This window comes from Canis lupus, chromosome 13, assembly GCF_003254725.2.
Source record: "Canis lupus dingo isolate Sandy chromosome 13, ASM325472v2, whole genome shotgun sequence".
NCBI lineage: Eukaryota > Metazoa > Chordata > Mammalia > Carnivora > Canidae > Canis > Canis lupus.
The window spans coordinates 60,298,827-60,316,713 of NC_064255.1; the positions used below are offsets into that span (position 1 = coordinate 60,298,827).

At 36.2% G+C, this 17,887-nt stretch overlaps 1 protein-coding gene across 1 annotated transcript; it reads left to right on the forward strand.

The window, feature by feature from the left end:
* Positions 1–7,239: 7,239 nt before the first annotated feature.
* Positions 7,240–17,500, forward strand: LOC112652299 (immunoglobulin A1 protease autotransporter-like). The gene is made up of 3 exons (XM_025435824.3): positions 7,240–7,562; positions 11,396–11,459; positions 15,900–17,500. Exons 2-3 carry the CDS (start codon positions 11,412–11,414, stop codon positions 17,391–17,393), a joined length of 1,542 nt encoding a protein of 513 aa, XP_025291609.1. The 5' UTR covers positions 7,240–7,562; positions 11,396–11,411; the 3' UTR covers positions 17,394–17,500.
* The last annotated feature ends 387 nt before the right edge of the window (positions 17,501–17,887 follow it).

Here is a 17,887-nt window from a genome sequence, read left to right on the forward strand (position 1 = left end):
TTTACAAATCATATCTGATAAGGGGTTAATATCCAAAGTATATAAAGAACTCCTACAATTAATAAAGAAAAAAATCTGATTTAAAAATGGACATAACTGAAAAGACATTTTTCTGTAAAAGACATACAAATGTCCAATAGGTATATAAAAGTCACTCAACACAACTGATTATGAGGAAATGCAAATCAAAACCACAATGAGGGGCACTTGAGTGGTTCAGTTGGTTAACAGTGTGCCTTTGGCGCAGGTCATGATCTCAGGGTCCTGAGATGAAGCCCCACATCAGGCTCCCTGCTCAGCATGGAGTCTGCTTGTTCCTCTCCCTCTGCCCCTCCCCTCCACTCATGAGTGCATACACATGCACCTTTGATTTGTGTCAATATGGAAGAAATATAATTTCCAATACCTGCATTCTTCCTAGGGAGAAACTCCAGGACAAGTAGAGTTGGTTGGGTCTCAGGTGCCAGGGTGATATGTCCCATCCAAAGCAGCTCAGAGCCCAAAAAATAATTGAACACAAGCCACGGTCTTATATAGGGGCAAGGCAGGTGGTGTTGTGAAGATAGGGAAACCAAGGTCATTCAAAATCACAAGAGCAGAAGCACAGGGTCCAGACCTGGTAAAAAACTGGAATGGAATAGATTGAGAGAAAAGGAAAGAATGGGTTGAAATGCTTTGAAAATTAGACTGACTCTTGTTTTTTATAACCTTCTAGCACAAATACATGAGCTGGTCATCCTGGCTTAATAGTACAGATGTGCTGTGTAAAAAATGACCTATTTATTCCTAATCTACATAAATAGAACACACTCCCTAGATGTTTTCAGTTTTACTAATAAAATAGAACCTAGAAACTTTTGCAGTCTGTTATTGTCTTTCAACAAAATGAAGATGAAATAAGGAAGTACATATTTACTATCTAAAAATGTTTTATGAGTTTGATACAGTACAGTGTGCAGTCTTTAGTACTGAATATATCATGTCTCCAAAACCTAGGTTCTAAACAGGCTGTAGTTTCCAAATTTTTGTAAGACTTCCACAAACTTAACCTATTTTCATATTCAACAATTTCATTCCTTCTCCTCAACCCGTGTCCTCCCTGAGAGAATTCCAGCCAATTTTACAAGAGGCAACCAAAGAAATATTCTCCTGTGACTTCAACCAACAGGTTAAAAATTATATAAACTTTTTAAAGAAATGACCAACAGCAAAGAACAGTGCCACCCTGGGTGGCTCAGTTGGTTCAACATCTGCCTTGGCTCAGGTCATGATCCCAGGGTCCCAGGATCGAGCCCTGTGTTGGGCTCCCTGCTCAGCAGGAAGTCTGCTTCAACCTCTCCCTCTGCCCCCACCCTGCTCAGGCATGTGCTCTCTCTCTCTATTTCTCTCAGTGAATAAAAATCTTTAAAAAAATCTTCGAAAAGACAAACAATCTCGAAGTAAAAGAGAAATGATACAGAAAAAAAAGCCCTAAAACACATTTAGTGTAATTAGAGAATATTAAAAAACAAGAGAAAACTAAAAGCTTTCAAAAGAAAGAAAAAAATCAGATTGACATAAGATTCCTCATTATCAATACTGGGTGTAAGATGACAATGGAGTGGTTTCCAAACTACCGAAGGAACAGAACCCAGAATTTTATATTTAACTGAACTGCCATCAGCATATGAGGCCAATAATCTCAGGAATTCAAAGACTCAAAGGCTTTGTTACACAGAGTTCTGTCATGCAAAAAACTGCCAAAAAGGGTTTTTAATAAAAAAAATTTTTTTAAAGAATAGAGAAAAACCCAAGAAATATTATAAGGTATATGAAGTAAAAATGGCCATATATGGTAGTAAAGTTTTTACCTTTTTTTTAAGATGTATTTATTTGAGAGAGTGAGTGAGAGAGAGAGAGCATGCACATGCGCGCAAAGGCAGGGTAAGGGGTAGAGGGAGAGGGAGGAGTGGGGGGAGGAGCAGAGGGAGAGGGAAAGGCGGACTCCCCACTGAGCAGGGAGCCTGATACCAGCTCAATCCCTGCACTCCAGGATCATGACCTGAGCTGAAGGCAGGCACTTAACCAACTGAGCCACCTACGCGCCCCTAGACTCTTTTAAAACGAACGATTTAAACATCCTTAAGAAGTTATACAATGAACAACAGCATAATCCCAAATAACATAGAAAAAAAGACAATAAATAGGAGTCAAAATTAATTAAGCAGAACACAAGGAGAGAAAAAAGATTTAAAAGCCAAAGGTTAGTTCTCAGCAAAAACTAAAAAACTGATCTTTAGTAAGACAAATCAAGAGTAGAAAAGGCACAAGTTAACAATATTGTAAGTTAACGCAGAGTAATTACACATAAAGTAAATATTAAAAGTGAAAAAATTTTTTTTAGATTTTATTTATTCACGAGGGACACAGAGAGAGAGAGGCAGAGACACAGGCAGAGGGAGAAGCAGGCTCCATGCAGGGAGCCCGATGTGGGACTCAATCCTGGGTCTCCAGGATCACACCCCGGGTGGAAGGCAGGCGCTAAACCTCCCAGCCACCCAGTGATCCTTAAAAGTGAAAATTAAAAGTAAGGTAAGACAATGCCATGAGCAAATACATGCCCAACAATATTTTCAAATTTACTGAATGGACACATACCTACATTATATCTTTACAGACTTAATCAGAAAGAAAAAAACTCGAGTAGTCCCATAACAATTACATAAATCTGCAATGCCTCTCTGGGATAAAGCCCTCAAGATGCCAAAAACACCGTAAAACATCTAGGAGAGAGATGGAGAAGAACCGGTGGCGATTTTAGGAAGATATTTAATATATAACAAAATAATTGTATTACTGTTTTCAAGGTATTTAAAAAGAACTATTTTGATACTAGGAGTAGAGAAAGTTCTTTTTTAAACAAAAACAAAAATGAAGTATGACATCTATGTACAATTTTTTTAATAAATTTTTAATTATTTATGATAGTCACACAGAGAGAGGGAGAGAGAGGCAGAGACACAGGCAGAGGGAGAAGCAGGCTCCATGCAGGGAGCCCGACGTGGGACTAGATCCCGGGTCTCCAGGATCACACCCTGGGCCAAAGGCAGGTGCTAAACCGCTGCGCCACCCAGGGATCCCTAAAGTATATTTTCGTTTGTCATAGTGTACCCGAACTTTAAAGTAAACTAAACGATCTTATCTAAAACAATTTTCCTTGATAAGGTAATAATCAAAGGAACAGTCTTAAAATTATATAATTGCACCCTCTCAGACACATATTAATTATGAAACAATCATAGAGTGAGGTACAGCTGACCCTTGGACAAGGGTTAAGGTACCAACCACTCATATTTGAAAATCTACCTATAACTTTTGACTCCCCCAAAACTGAATTACTGTAATCCTGCTGGTCACCGGAAGCCTTTCAGATAACATAAACTGTCAATTAACATGCAGTTGTGTGCTATATGTGTTATATATGGTATTCTTACAATCAGGTAAGCTAGAGAGAAGAAAATGTTATTTTAAAAACCACGAAAGAGAGAAAATACGTGGTCCATACTGTACTGTACTTTTAAAAAGAAAAATCCACTGATAGTGGATCCATATCGTTTAAACTCATGTTGTTCAAGGCAAACCACATAGATATGTGGGGGCCATAAAAAAGGATTGTGTAATCTGTGTTTTATGCATTATTTGAGAGTATTCAATATTGCCGTACAAGGCCAGAAAAACAAGCCAAATGGGTGAAATCCATAAGCAGTGTTTAGCATAATAGCTTATGAAGCATCAGCAAAACATAACACAGCAGTGCCTCCTTTGATTGTGCTTCACTTTATTGCCCTTTGCAGATACTGTGCTTTTTACGAATTGAAGGTTTGTGGCAGCCCTGCATGGAGCAAGTCTATCAGTGCAATTTTTCCAACAGTAATTGCTCGCTTTGTGTCTCCGTGCCACATTCTGATCATTTTTCCAATATTTCAAAATTTTTCATTATTATTATGTTTGCTATTGGTGATCTGCGATTCATGGCTACAACTCGCTGGAAGTTCAGATGAGAGTTGCCATTTTTTAGTAATGAAGTATTTTCTTTAAGGTATATACAATGTTTACACTCATGCTCTCTCCCTCTCAAATAAATAAAATCTTTAAAAAAAAAAAAGAAAAAGAAAAAGAACATTAAAAATAATGCATAGTAGAATTTCTAATGAAAAAAAGAGAGTGCCGTAATGCTTTCAAGATAATTCTGACACACATCTACTCAGAAGCAGATTTTTATTTAGGTTCTTTGCACTGCATTTTTCAAAGCATTGAATTCTAGACTTTATTTTTATCAAAATTTCTTAGAATTCAATTAGGCTAAAGAAAATTTTAAAGTCTTCATTTTATTTTGTTTTTAATCTGCAAGTTAATTGTCATCATTCATCCTAACATGTACTGAGCGCCCATTATGTGCCAGGCACAGAGCTGGCTCGGAGAAGAATCTTTCCCCAAAATATTAATCAAGACAGCCTTTCATTTTGAGTTCCTCTTACCCGTTTCTCTGATCTACCAGTCTATTTCTCCATAACAGGACTCCTGATTCTAAATTATAAAAGTCCAGAAACTAGTCAGATAAAGGTAATAGTCTCCTTTGATAATAGGAAAGAGGAATGAGATAAAGATGGGGGAAAAAAAAACAATGCTTTAAGTTTTTTTTTCTTTTTTTTTTTTTTACAGATTTTATTTATCTTTTAATGAGAGACACACAGAGAGAGAGAGAAAGGCAGAGACACAGGGAAAGGGAGAAGCAGGCCCCATGCAGGGAGCCTGATGTGGGACTTGATCCCGGGACTCCAGGATCACACCCTGGGCCGAAGGCAGGCGCCAAACCACTGAGTCACCCAGGGATCCCCATGCTTTAAATTTTTATTTTATTTGTTAGTTATAACAAATACATTTAGTAAATATATTAATAATTTTTAAAAGTTTCTTTTACTGGGAGCAATGAAATTAACTCTATTGTTTTTATAGGTAGTTAATACTATACAGAAATTCAAAATTTTTCTTGTGTTCAGTTTATTTTAAAAATAGGCTTTGGAAAAAAAAATAAAAATAAAAATAGGCTTTGGGATGCCTGGGTGGCCCAGCGGTTGAGCATCTCCTTTGGCTCAGAGCATGATTCTGGTTCAGGGATTGAGTCCCACATCAGGCTCCCTGCAGGGAGTCAGCTTCTCTCTCTGCATGTATCTCTTGTCTTCTCCCTCTGTCTATGTCTCTGCCTCTCTCTCTCTGTGCCTCTCATGAATAATTAAACAAAATCTTTAAAAATAAATAAATAAAAATAAAAATAGGCTTTGTAGGCAATCATAGCTGCAAACATGACCTCACAAGTAAATGTAGATCCAAACAGAACATTTGGGCCATACATATCAAATTATCATGCCCATCTTGGATTGGCTATAACTGTTGAATCATGACACCTGTTTTCCATTCAATTCACCAAGTCTTATAAGTGTTTCATCATATCTCTTTTCCTAATATCAATCAGTTTTTCTCATAAACTAATCAGATGGTCTTGTATTTCTAACCCACTGAAACTCTCCATTTGGAAGGTTTTCAAATAGTTTAGAGTATTATTTTCCAAGTTTTTTAAGCATGAGAGCTTATTTAGGAGACACAAATAATTTTTGACAACAAAACTTATAGGTATATTTCTAAAACATATTTTACAGGATACATGGGTGGCTCAGTGGTTGAGCATCTGCCTTCAGCCCAGGTCGTGATCCCAGGGTCCTGGGACTGAGTCCTGCATCAGGCTCCCCACAGGGAGCCTACTTCTCCCTCTATTTCCTTTCTTTTCTCTTCTTTTCTCAACATATATCTTCCCAAGCATAATACCAAATTAAGCAAAACATTGTGACATGCGCCTTATTATACTAACTCAGTAGTCTACCAACAAAAAGCCAATGTTCCTCAGTAGAAACATGACATACGAATGTTTGACATTTGAACCTAATTAATACCTATATTAGATACCAGTAATGCTTATTTTAATTTTTAATTAAAGACAAAGTTCTAGAATTTTCCTTCCACATTTAATTGATCATCTTGCACATATCGCCAGGTGGGCTCACTCCACCCTGGAGATTTTTGGGAGATGCAGTTAGTGTCATGACTTCTCCAAGGTCCTTCAGCTTAATTTAAGAAACTTCTCTCTTCCCTGAGCACACAGATGAATGAAACAAATAATGAAATATTGAACACAAGTATTAAAGCAACTTCCAACATGAAGGACAGTTTGGAGTAGTACAGAAAAGAAAAAGGAAATTCCAATATAAAGGTTATATTTAGCACAAAACCTGTAGTTTTGTTAACACCCTCCAAGTTCAACAGTCGTTTGACATAGCCTTAGCATTAATCAATATTTAAGATGCTTATCTAAATAAGAAAACCTTAAAGTCCCAAATGAACACATAAAAAGAACTTAAAAATATACTAAAAGTTATACTTAGGAATCACACTTTTTTTAACTAGAAGAAATAACTTGTGGGAGTGCCACAGTTGGTTAAGTGGCAACTTTGGCTTGGATCATGATCCCAGGGTCCTGGGTTGGAGCCCCACATCAGGCTCCCTGGTCAGTGGGAATCCTGCTTGTCCTTCTCCCTCTGCCCCTCTGCCATCCTCTGCCACCCCATTAGTGCCCCCTCTCTCTCTCTCTCTCTCTCTCTCAAATAAATAAATAAATAAAACCTTTTTTAAAAAACAGAATAACTTGTATTAATGTAACATCTCTCTGAGTTTAACTCTCCCACATAACTGTCTCCACAAATTTGGTCATTTAATGTCATAATATTATAAACAATCCACCTATTTCATTCAGTTCATTTCACTTTAATTTTTCACAAGTATTGGGTGTTCAAACATTTGATTAGAGAGTGAAGACTGCATCACACTGCATAAGACATTATACTGTCCCTGGAATTTAGCATGGAGCGATGGTGGAAATCTAGGTTGGGTAAGTAGCTCCTGTTTGTATTTACTATTCCTTTTAAGTTTGCTTACCTTGCTAATATTAAATATAAATGAACTCTAACCCCAGATGTCATTTCCCGAAAATAGACAATCTTAAATTCTCCTGATATTTTAGTTGCTCCAGAAAACATGGTGGAGACTATATAAAATATTTAAGGACAGCAAGGACACTAAGTTTCCATCACCTACAGGTCCTCCCATAGACACACCCCAGGGAGTCAAGAGAGTTAAGAGACTTTTCAAAATGAACTCTGAATGTACAATCTGTTCACCGGAAGAATATGAATCTCTATTTGCCTAAGAAAAAAATACACGTAAAAGGATGCCTGCCAATATCTACTCACAACTACCCATTGTTTCAGAAAAGATCACCAGACTTGAAATAAGTTCATCAAATTTTTTTGTATCACCAAGAGAAATCCAGCAAAGGGATTGTGTATAATCACCCATATTTTCCTACAAATTCTCCTTCTTAATCTTCTTTTTAATTTCTAATTACCATCAAGAGGACACTCATATACGGTAGCTGGTAAGAATCAACCTAACAAGAAGGAGCTCCTAACAGGGTAAGTATGTGGATATTTGGAAATATCCATTCTATTTGGAAGGTACCTAAAATTCCTCAGTTTATAATAGAATTCTTAATCAAAGGTATATATAAGAAATGCCAGAAGATTGTAATTGCAAATGATCCAAAAACTGAAATGTGCCCTAAGAAAAAGAGGTGGTGGGACATTTTTTTTTTTTAAGATTTAAAGTTTTGGGGGCACCTGGCTGGCTCATGTGACTCTTGCTCTTAGGGTCATGAGTTCAAGCACCATGCTAGGTCTAGAGATTACTTAAATATATAAGTATTTTTTTAATATATATAAAATTTCAGCAACTAAATGTGGCTGAGAAAAGAGCTTTTGTTGTTTTGTCAAACAGTTCTTTTGGAACAACTCTTGAAACAAAGATGAAATGCAAATCCAAGACCTTACTGTGGTTCAAGAAGTCCTGCATTATATCTCACTGCTGGCATTTCTTTAGCTTTATCTCAACCAGTCCTCCTATTGACCACTATCCTCCTGCCACACTGGACTTCTTGAAATTTAGCTGTCTGTCTGCTTCAAACCATCTTCCCATACTCCATATCTAGCTAACTTTACTCACGCTACAAATGTCTTCCCTTTGTATTCCTTACCCTCTTCAATTAGAATTGTCCCATTACATATCTTCTCATAGCACCTGTACTTATTCTTTACTGCACTTATCACCATTTCTAATTGGGTATTTATTTGTGTCTTTATTTAATTGCTGCTTGGCTCCCTAATTTGTTCTCTTAGATATATAAGAATTCTGCTTTGCTCACTATTGGATTCTTCATGCACCACATAATCCTGCCATGTAATAGACTTGCAGTAAATTTCCATCCAATTTTCCCTTAAATAAAATTTTCTTCCTAGAATAGCTTAATTTTCTGTAGTACTCACTAGAACAGGTAATAGAAAGCAAACTAAGTTAGGTTTGTCAAAATAAATGTCATACTGAAAGACCTCCAATACATCCTGTGGCATTTTTTATCTGTGCCAAATATGAAGTGAACAGGAACAAAACACTTTCTTCCTTTAGATGTTTTTTACTGTGATTTTTTTATTTCCATGATTTATTATCCCTACAAAATAAAAAATTAAATTATTTAACCAAACACTTGCAATAATTAAACATCTATGTAAATATAATCAGGCAGCCATTATCTCTCAAAAAATAAATATTATTTCAAGCTAACTAACTGAACTAATTGAAATATCTGAAGTTAGAAAGTCATGTATAGGACCTCAGTCATTTCTGTGTGCAAAATCTTTAGGATTCAATTTAAAAAAAAAAAAAACTTCATTTTAAAAAACTCAGCTTTAAAATGAAATAATGACCATCTTACAGTGTAAAAATAAAAACAAAAAAACTAAGGTTTAGTCTATAGTAGAGCCTTATCTCAAAGAGTAGTGCACATTACTCAAATTAAAAATATAAGAGCATTTAAAATATTTGCTTCCTAACCTACCAATCCTTCTCACTCTCAACCTACACTCCATGGAGAGACATCTATTAGTGTGGGAGGTACTTTGCCAGGCACTAAAAATACAGAGATTTGGGGGTTTTAAGTTCCAATCTTAAGAAGAAACTTATAATCTGGATGTAGGTAGGGGTGGTGTAGGAAAAAGAGTAGATAATACAGTATAGTTTATAGGACTGTATTGAGCATAATGTGAGGGCATGGGAAGGCTTAGGGGCCCTGGCAAAGTTTTAAAAGATGAGTAGAAATTATCTACTCATGGGAGCAACAGGAGGCAGAGAAGCCATTGCAGGTTCCAGGTAAGAGCAACAAACACAGCAAGAGCGTGGTGTATTTAGAAAACTGCCAGTCCTTTATGCTGGCATAGCTGGCTTAAAAAAATACATTAGACAGAATGCAGAAAACCTTGCACACTTTAAGAGTTTGGATTTAGTCCTGAAGCTGTGGAAAATAAACAAAGGATTTTAAGCAGAGGAGCAACATGAAGGCATTCATATTTTTGGAAGGACATTCTGGTTACAAAGGGAAAGGAGTTGAAGGAAGGATGGAAAGTAGAGTTGAGTTTCAGTTTGGAAAGTATTATATAATACATTTAGAAATGGTGAAAAACTGAACTACAGATGGGGACATAGAATAAGGCAAAAAGACAGGATCAGGAAACCTTAATGAACTGAATAGAAAAGATTTGGTCACTATTATGACTGGTGAATCCTGCTGAAATGTGTGAGGGGAATGTGAAATGAAGAGGAGTTTTGCTAAGTGAAGAGTCAAAAATGACTTTCATATTTTTCCTTATATTAGTATGTGAATGGTAATGTTATTCAGAAACGGCTATAGAAGGACATGAGGCGGGGTGAGAGAGACACGTTACTAGTTTAGTTTTGCAGATAGTCCCTGTTGGAAATGCGAAGGGAAAATCCAGTGGAAGTAGGACATACAGTTTTGGAGCTCAGAGAGAGATGTGTTGCATAGATAGAGATTTGGGAGGCCATGGCCTAGAGCTGCTGAAGCCCCCACTTGGATGAGATTGCTCAGGGAGACACATACAATAGGAACAAAAGACCTTCCTGAATGCACCGCTTTCTCTTTCAATTCTCTTTATTTTTTCCCCTTCCTCTGCTGCTGTGCTTTCTTTCCTTTTTTAAAAGATTTTATTTATTTATTTGACAGAGAGAGAGAGAGAGCACAAGCAGGGGGAGAGGCAGGCAGAGTGATAAGCATTAGCAGACTCCCCACTGAGCAGGAAACCCAATGTGGGGCTGGATCCCAGGACCCTGGGATCATGACCTGAGCTGAAAACATACTTAAGACAAATTAATTAAAGACAGGTCCTTAATTAATCTGCCTAATCTACTGAGCCACCCAGCTGCCCTGCTCTATTTTCCCCTACACTTCTCTATCCTCTTCTCACAGCTTCCATCTCTCTGTACTTCTTACATAATATCCCATTATGAGGAACTTACTTTTGTTTTAATGATTTCTTAAATATATAAGAACCTTATGTGCCTTGTGTTTAACTTTTAAGTAGGTTCCATGTCCAGCATGGAGTCCACCACAGGGCTTGAACTCATGACTGTGAGATCCAAACCTGAACTGAGATCAAAAATCCAACACTAAACTGAGTCATCCAGCCACCCTCATTGTGTTTAACTTTTAAAAAGGCGCAAGCAGGGACACCTGGCTGGCTCAGTCAAAAGAGCTTGCAACTCTTGATCTCCAAGTTGTGAGTTTGAGACCCACATTGGGCTTAGCAATTATTTTAAATAAATAGATAAATAAATAAATAAATTTTATTTATTTTTTTTAATAAATTTTAATAGTGAGTGAGCATTTCAATTTCTACTTTCTTCTATCTAAAGTTAGCTAGACTAAATTGTACATGATACATCTAAACTAATCTGAGAGAACACAGGAAGAATTGCATAAAATTCTTAATCCAGTATCAGTCCTTAGGTATGATTTTTCATTTTCAACCCAAATAAGAAAATTATGATGCATTTCCTTGTTTGTGTAATATATAGCTATGATCTGCCTGAAAATGTCAGGAATCCTCATAAGATAAAAGGAGTTTTAGTTTATAGACAAGCTTTAATTGCAGGAGGAGAAATGCTCTTTCCAAATATATCAATGTTTGAATTATTTGAGGTCTTATTTCATGAGTCTTTAAAAAAGAAAATAAAAAGTTGATCTCTGCATTTATTATAAATATTCTTCATCTTCATCATCAAAAGTTTCATTCCTATCATAAATATTGACTTTTCCAAGCTATGCCTGTTGAGCAAATAAAAATTTTGCTCCAATCTTGAATCAGTGTGCGTAACAGAATAATTATTTTGGCTTTTTCAGAGGATAGCAATTAAACATGAAAATCATATTCCAGATTCTATGGGTTCTGAGCATTTGCTTCTCGGTAAGTCCTGTTCATCACAATGATTCCTCAGCCTTATCCAATTGTAGTAGTGGACAATGACTTGCAATTATGTTTTTAAAATTTTCACTATAGTTTGTCTTTGACTCTAAACACTGTGGTAAAGTGATGCATAATCAATATGTGATTAAAAAATACTGATTTTTGCATGGGCTTAATTAATCAGCTATGAAGACAAATAGCAAAAAAAAATGGGGGGTTACAAAAATTACTTTGGAACAATAGCACTGTTGAAATAAGAATCTAAAGTATCAAGTGACTAAAGCAGAATTTCATTTAGATATATATGCTCTAGTAGAATTATTTAAGGGAAAAGCATCTAAGTGTTTTTCTTTTCTTTTTCCACTTGTCCTCATTTCATCACATTGACAGTAGTTCAGAATTCAGGAAGAAAGCTGCTGAGGGGGTTCAGGTTTGAAAGTCTGTATGTAGCACATGGGCTAGAAATCATAGTAGAAGCTATGAATTTGATAGACCCTATATCCCAAATGTCTTCCCTAAATGTTCCCAATCCTTCTTCATGCTAACTGCAATCAGGCTCTTCCTTTAGAGCCTGGTTTCCCCTGCAGCTTCCTCAAGTAGGGACTGCTTTCTTCCCTCTGCCTCACTTCACTAGACCTGTTGTGATGGCTGACCTCCTTGCCTTTGATCACTGCTTCCAGCCTGTTCTTCCCTCCCACATTCTTTTTCTTTGAAGATTTTATCCATTTATTCATGAGAGACACAGAGAAGCAGAGACATAAGCAGAGGGAGAAGCAAGCTCCCTGTGGGATCCCGACTCAGGACCCATTCCCAAGGCCCCAGATCATGACTGACCTGATCCAAAGACAGATGCTCAACCACTGAGCCACCCAGGTGTCTCTTCCCTCCCACATTCTTGAAAATTACTAGCTTTGAATTTCCCATCACCTATTATAGGACCCATGAGCCTGTCCAGCCTTAGTCATCAATTGACCCAGGTTGCTGATCCTCATTCCTCAAGGGTTTTAGCTCTTGGCTCATTATCATTCTCTGATGTTATTCCTGTCTCAATTATTGGTAATTTCAATATCCCCATAGAAAATCCTTCCAAACATCTATCCTCCGTTGCTGATCCTACAATCTAGAAAGATCTTATTATCCACCCAACCAACCCTTCATTCTTTCCAGGCCTCTCCTGTTTTGTGCACTAAATCCTCTAAGCCTATTTTGTTGTCTAACTTTCCTTTTGTCCTCACTTTTCTCCATAGCCAAATTAGAGTTCATGATCTACCAGTATTAACCCCTCCTTGCTTTTTCTTCTATCCATATACTTTTTCACTATTCTAGATAACTAGCACCTTTCCCTCTCCTCTACACTTCCAACACCTCTTCCTCCATCCTCTTTCTCAGCTGATGAGTTAATTCCTGTTTCACCAAGAAAATAAAAACAATTAAAAATGAACCTTCACAAGTTCCTATCACCATTAGATATGTAGATATACCATATACTCTCATCCATACCTATATATTTTGAGCAGCCCAAACTCTTGCTAAGGCCAAACTTTCCCTTATGCACCAGATCTCATGCCTTTTTGTCTACTGAAGGGCATCACCTCTAAAACCCCCCTTCTCTCCTCCCTTTTCTCACTCTTAACTAGATTATTCTCAACAACATGAAAGTTTGTTCTTCTACTTTAAGAAAACAAAACAAAGAAAACTTCTACCAACTCCCCTCATGTCTCTCCCAGCTACTGTCCCACTTGTGAAAAATTGTCTGCACCTGGGTATTCTTTCTCCTCCAACTTTCTCTTACCCTCATTCCAACCAGTCTTTATCTCTACCACCCCAACTGCTGCATTTGGCAAAGTTAATCACTTTCTCCTACTTGAATCCATTTAAACAAAACCAGTTTCTTCATTTCCACAAAACCAGTATCCATGCTTTACTCCTACTCATGGCCATTCCTTCTCCTTTGCCTGTTCCTCCTTATCTGCCTGACCTTTAAATGTTGCAATGCCTTAAAGTTCAGTCCTTAGACCTCTCCTCTTTTCTATCTACATTATCCTCTAAGTGATTTAAATCCATTTTCATTGTCTTAAATAATATCTACATGCTGATAACACCAAAATTTAAATTCCCAGCCTGACCTCTTTCATGAATTTCAGAAGTTATATATTTAAACTCCTATTCAGCACCTATACTTGGATGTCCAATAAGCTTCTTTAACTTATATCCAAAACTGAGCTTCTCACTATTCCCCATTTTATCTAGACCCTCCTATAATCTTTCCTATGTTTATTTATGTTTAACTACATCTTCCAGTTGCACAGGTCAAAATTTATGGAATTGGGATGCCTGGGTGGCTCAGTGGTTGAACGTCTGCCTTTGGCTCAGGGAGTGATCCTGGAGTCCTGGGATCGAGTCCCGCATCGGGCTTGGATCCTGCATGGATCCTGCTTCTTCTTCTGCCTATGTCTCTGCCTCTCTGTGTCTTAATTTTATTTATTTAAATAAATAAAATCTTTTAAAAAGAAAACAAAAATAATGGAATTATCTTTGATTCCTCTTTTTTTCTTTTGTGCCCTTCATCTTTTTCAGAAAATCTTGTGGGAGTTATCCAGAATCAACATCTCACCACCTCTACTACTCCACCCTGATCTGTACCACTATAAACTCACACCTGGCCTATTTCAGGCATTTTCTGACTGGTGTCCTTGCTTTCATCCTTGCTCCACAGTCTCTGGTCAATATAGCCAAGTTACATTATGTCACTGGTCTGATCAAACTTCCCTACCACATTATGAGAATAAACCAAGGTATTTACAGTGTCCTGCAAAGGTCTATATGATAGCTTCCCCATCTCCCATTACCTCTCTAACCTCATCTCTTACTTTTGCACTTGCTATTCCCTTTCCCTGGAATACTTTCTGCCAAGAATTTACATAGCTTGCTCTCTTGCCACCCTTAAGTCTTTGCTCAAAGGACTAATGATGTATCCTTTCCAACTACCCAATTTTAATTGGAAATGACCCCATCTCAGGACACCCTTACCATCTTTATTTTTCACCATGGCATTTATCATTTCTTAGAATTGATAATTATTATTATCATTTATATTTATATTATACAAAAAAATAATTATTTTGTTTATCGTCTCTACCACTAAAATATAAACTCTAATAGGCCAGGAATTTATTTTATTTTTGTTCATTAATAATACATCATTAGCACTAGCAAATATGTAATAGTAGATATTTATTAAATATTTGACAAATGATTGATAAAGATCACTCAAAGAAAGCATGTAAAATGAGATTGACTCACCCAAATTTCCTTTTCCTTCCTCCTTTCTCTTCATTTATCCTCCAAGTATATTTATTTCTTAATTACCCATGATAGGAATGACACTACATTAAAATTTTGCATTAGTTTTTCTTAACTAATGAAAAATTTTAAAGATATTAAAAATAGTCAAAGATGCTTATGACTTTCTTTTCTAAACTTAATTTAATTCTATTTGGCTTAGTGTCACTCTGAGGTGATTTTTTTAATGAGTTTGCAAAGGAATATAAACACGAATCTTTAATTTAAAAATTTTCTATTCTTACTTTTCATCCTCAACCCAATATCCAAAGGGATGTAAACACTAACCCTTAATACAAAAATCTACTATTCTTGCTCTTCATCCTCAAATCAATCAAAAATTTTCTCATATTATATTTTATTTAACAAATGTGTTGGACTAAGATTGTATGAAATTTTAAAAAAGCTTTGTAATAGAGAATTGTAGATGACTATAATAATATATGAGTTCGGTTTTCAAGGTCCAAATATATCAACAGCAACTTCTTTAACTGAAACTTATAATAAATAAGAGTTTATTGACTATTGTACTGCTTTTAAGCAATATGATTAATTTATCCTAAATTAAACTTCTTTTTCAGTAAAGAAAGAATCGCTTATTCAAGACTAAGTTATTCAGAGTCTGATATGTATCAAAAATTATAGACTTAAGATGACATGAGAAATAAAAAGATGATTATTTCTTCCAGGAAGTTTAAATTTATTGTAGAATATTTAGAAGTTTATAATTTAGATAAATATTTAATTTTTTAACATGAGGTCCTGATTACTATTATAGAAACAGAAACCAAATTCTATGGAAGAGAGAGAAATTAATTCAAATTGAGGGAATCTTTTAAGATTGTCTGGAAAAACAACATTGAGTACATAATGTGCATGAATGGCCAGAGGTTTCATCTTCATTTGTACCAGTAACAAGATCTTGTCTGTCTCACAAATAGATAAAAAAATAAAGGAGATTCTCACTTTAAATGCATGCCTTGTCTCTTTATGAGCCAGAACCATAACTATTAGGAACAAATGTTATTAATTCTTTGAATTTAATATTTTACAATAGAGATATTAAGTATAATTGATTTTGCCTATGTCTTTCTTCAGGCCAGTCAGAGTCAAGAAAAGAATAATGGATTCAATCAAAGACGACAGTTGCATTCATCTGGTCGAGATCTAGCTCGATCACAATCTGCTAAAGCCAAGCCTCTTCCAAATTCAAATCCACCAAGATCCATCTTGCCTCAGTATCACCAAAACTTAGCTAGCCAGTCACTAAGCAGATCAACCAATTCAAAGTTACTTCCTCCTAAAAAGCAACTTCCTTTAAAGTCATCTATCCCAAAAAAACTAGCAAAACTACAAACTCATTCAAATAAAGCTAGCCAACCAAAACTAGGTCCAACTGAGAACAGTTCAAAAACTCAAAGTAGGTCTAGGCAGTCACAAGTTTACCAAAATAACTCTATTCAAAAAAGGCCTCATTTCAAGTCAACTATTCACAATAGACCCCATTCATTACATCCTGGTCAATTACGGTACTCTAAGAAACAGCCTCAAAAATCCCAATCTCCTCCAAATCCATCTGTTAAAAAAGTGATAAAGCCATTCAAATCTCTTTCAAATACAGCCCTTCAGCAAAAACCTCAACTAACGAAGCATAATCCTAATTCACACACTCTACAAAAAGCTAGCCTAAACAAGCCACAACCTAATAAATTTGTTAAAAGAAGAACCAGACAAAGAAAGCCTAATTCAAAAGCACTTGTCCAAAATATACCAAGCCACACCAAAACTCATCTAGAAGCACCTGGTGGAAGAAAACGTATACAGCCGCTCAATCCAAGAAAATGTCTACAACCATCTAGTCAAGGAAGACGTCCACAGTCATCTAATCGAAGACAACACCCACATCCGCTTGGTCAAAAGATACCAAATCCACTAATTAAAGTACCCAGACAAATTAAGCCTTGTATTAGGCCACACATTCAAAACAAACCTGAATCACACCACTATCATCCACATGTACATCTTTCTCCAGACAACCCATATCCATCTCCCTTCATTCCCAGCCTGAAACCTCAGGTGCAACCAACTAGCAAAGTGGTAAGCACCAGAACCCAAGTCTTAAACACAACTCCGTTTGCTGCCATTGCCACCACAACTCCCCACTACACTATCAGCTCCAACACAACCTCAGCTACAACCACAAACAAAATATCATCTGATCTCATCTTCAAAAGTACAACTCCTTCTGATATCACAGTTTCCAGTCCTAAAACCCAAGTTCCAGTTACCATTCCACTCACTGCTGCAACCACGTCTAATGCTCCAACTACCGAGATTTCACCTCCCCTTGTTACTGCCACTACTCTTCCTGCCACCATGCAAACAACTCCTTTTACCATACATACCATACTCAAGATGACCACTGAGTCAGGATATGAAACAACAGAACTTCCCTACAGCAGCACTAACCCTGATAATAACTACATATATGAAACTACAGAATCTTATTACTATGATGAATTTGATGTCTCTAATTCTGAAATTACAGCATCCACCTATACCACTCCAAAACCTGCCTCTACCACCAACTAAATACCAGTTTTCTAAAGTATATTGCTGTTAACTTCATGATTATATCTTTTTCTTTAAAATAATTTTCCATAGTATTTAAAAAGACAATAAAAATGAAGCAAGTGAAATTATGAAGTATTTTGTGATTTCATTAGAAAAGAACACCCTAGGTAGTCATTCTAAAGTATTACCCTCCTTTTCCACCTCCGCCACTGAGTGCTCTGAGTCCACCAAGTCCTCAGAGAATTAGATAATTTAAAGTACAAATAAAAACACTTCTAGAATCATCTTTAAGACTGAAAGCTTAGCATTGGGTTGAAGAGGGGAAAGAAATTAGTAGACTTTCAGGGATTTCTTTGAAAATTGTAATTTAATTTGCTCTAGTAGAAAAGGATAAAGGAAATATTGTGAACTGCTTAAAGGTATAGTGGCAGTCAGATTAGTATTGAGTCTTATTCCTCTTCAAATTCTTCATCTATTAAAATGATAATAATGCCTTATCTTATAAAATAGTT

Bases quoted from the DNA above. Each gene is read 5' to 3' on its own strand.
- LOC112652299 (XM_025435824.3), top strand. From the start codon at position 11,412: ATGAAAATCATATTCCAGATTCTATGGGTTCTGAGCATTTGCTTCTCG. The intron at 11,460-15,899 runs GTAAGTCCTGTT...GTCTTTCTTCAG, and splicing joins TTCTGAGCATTTGCTTCTCG to GCCAGTCAGAGTCAAGAAAA.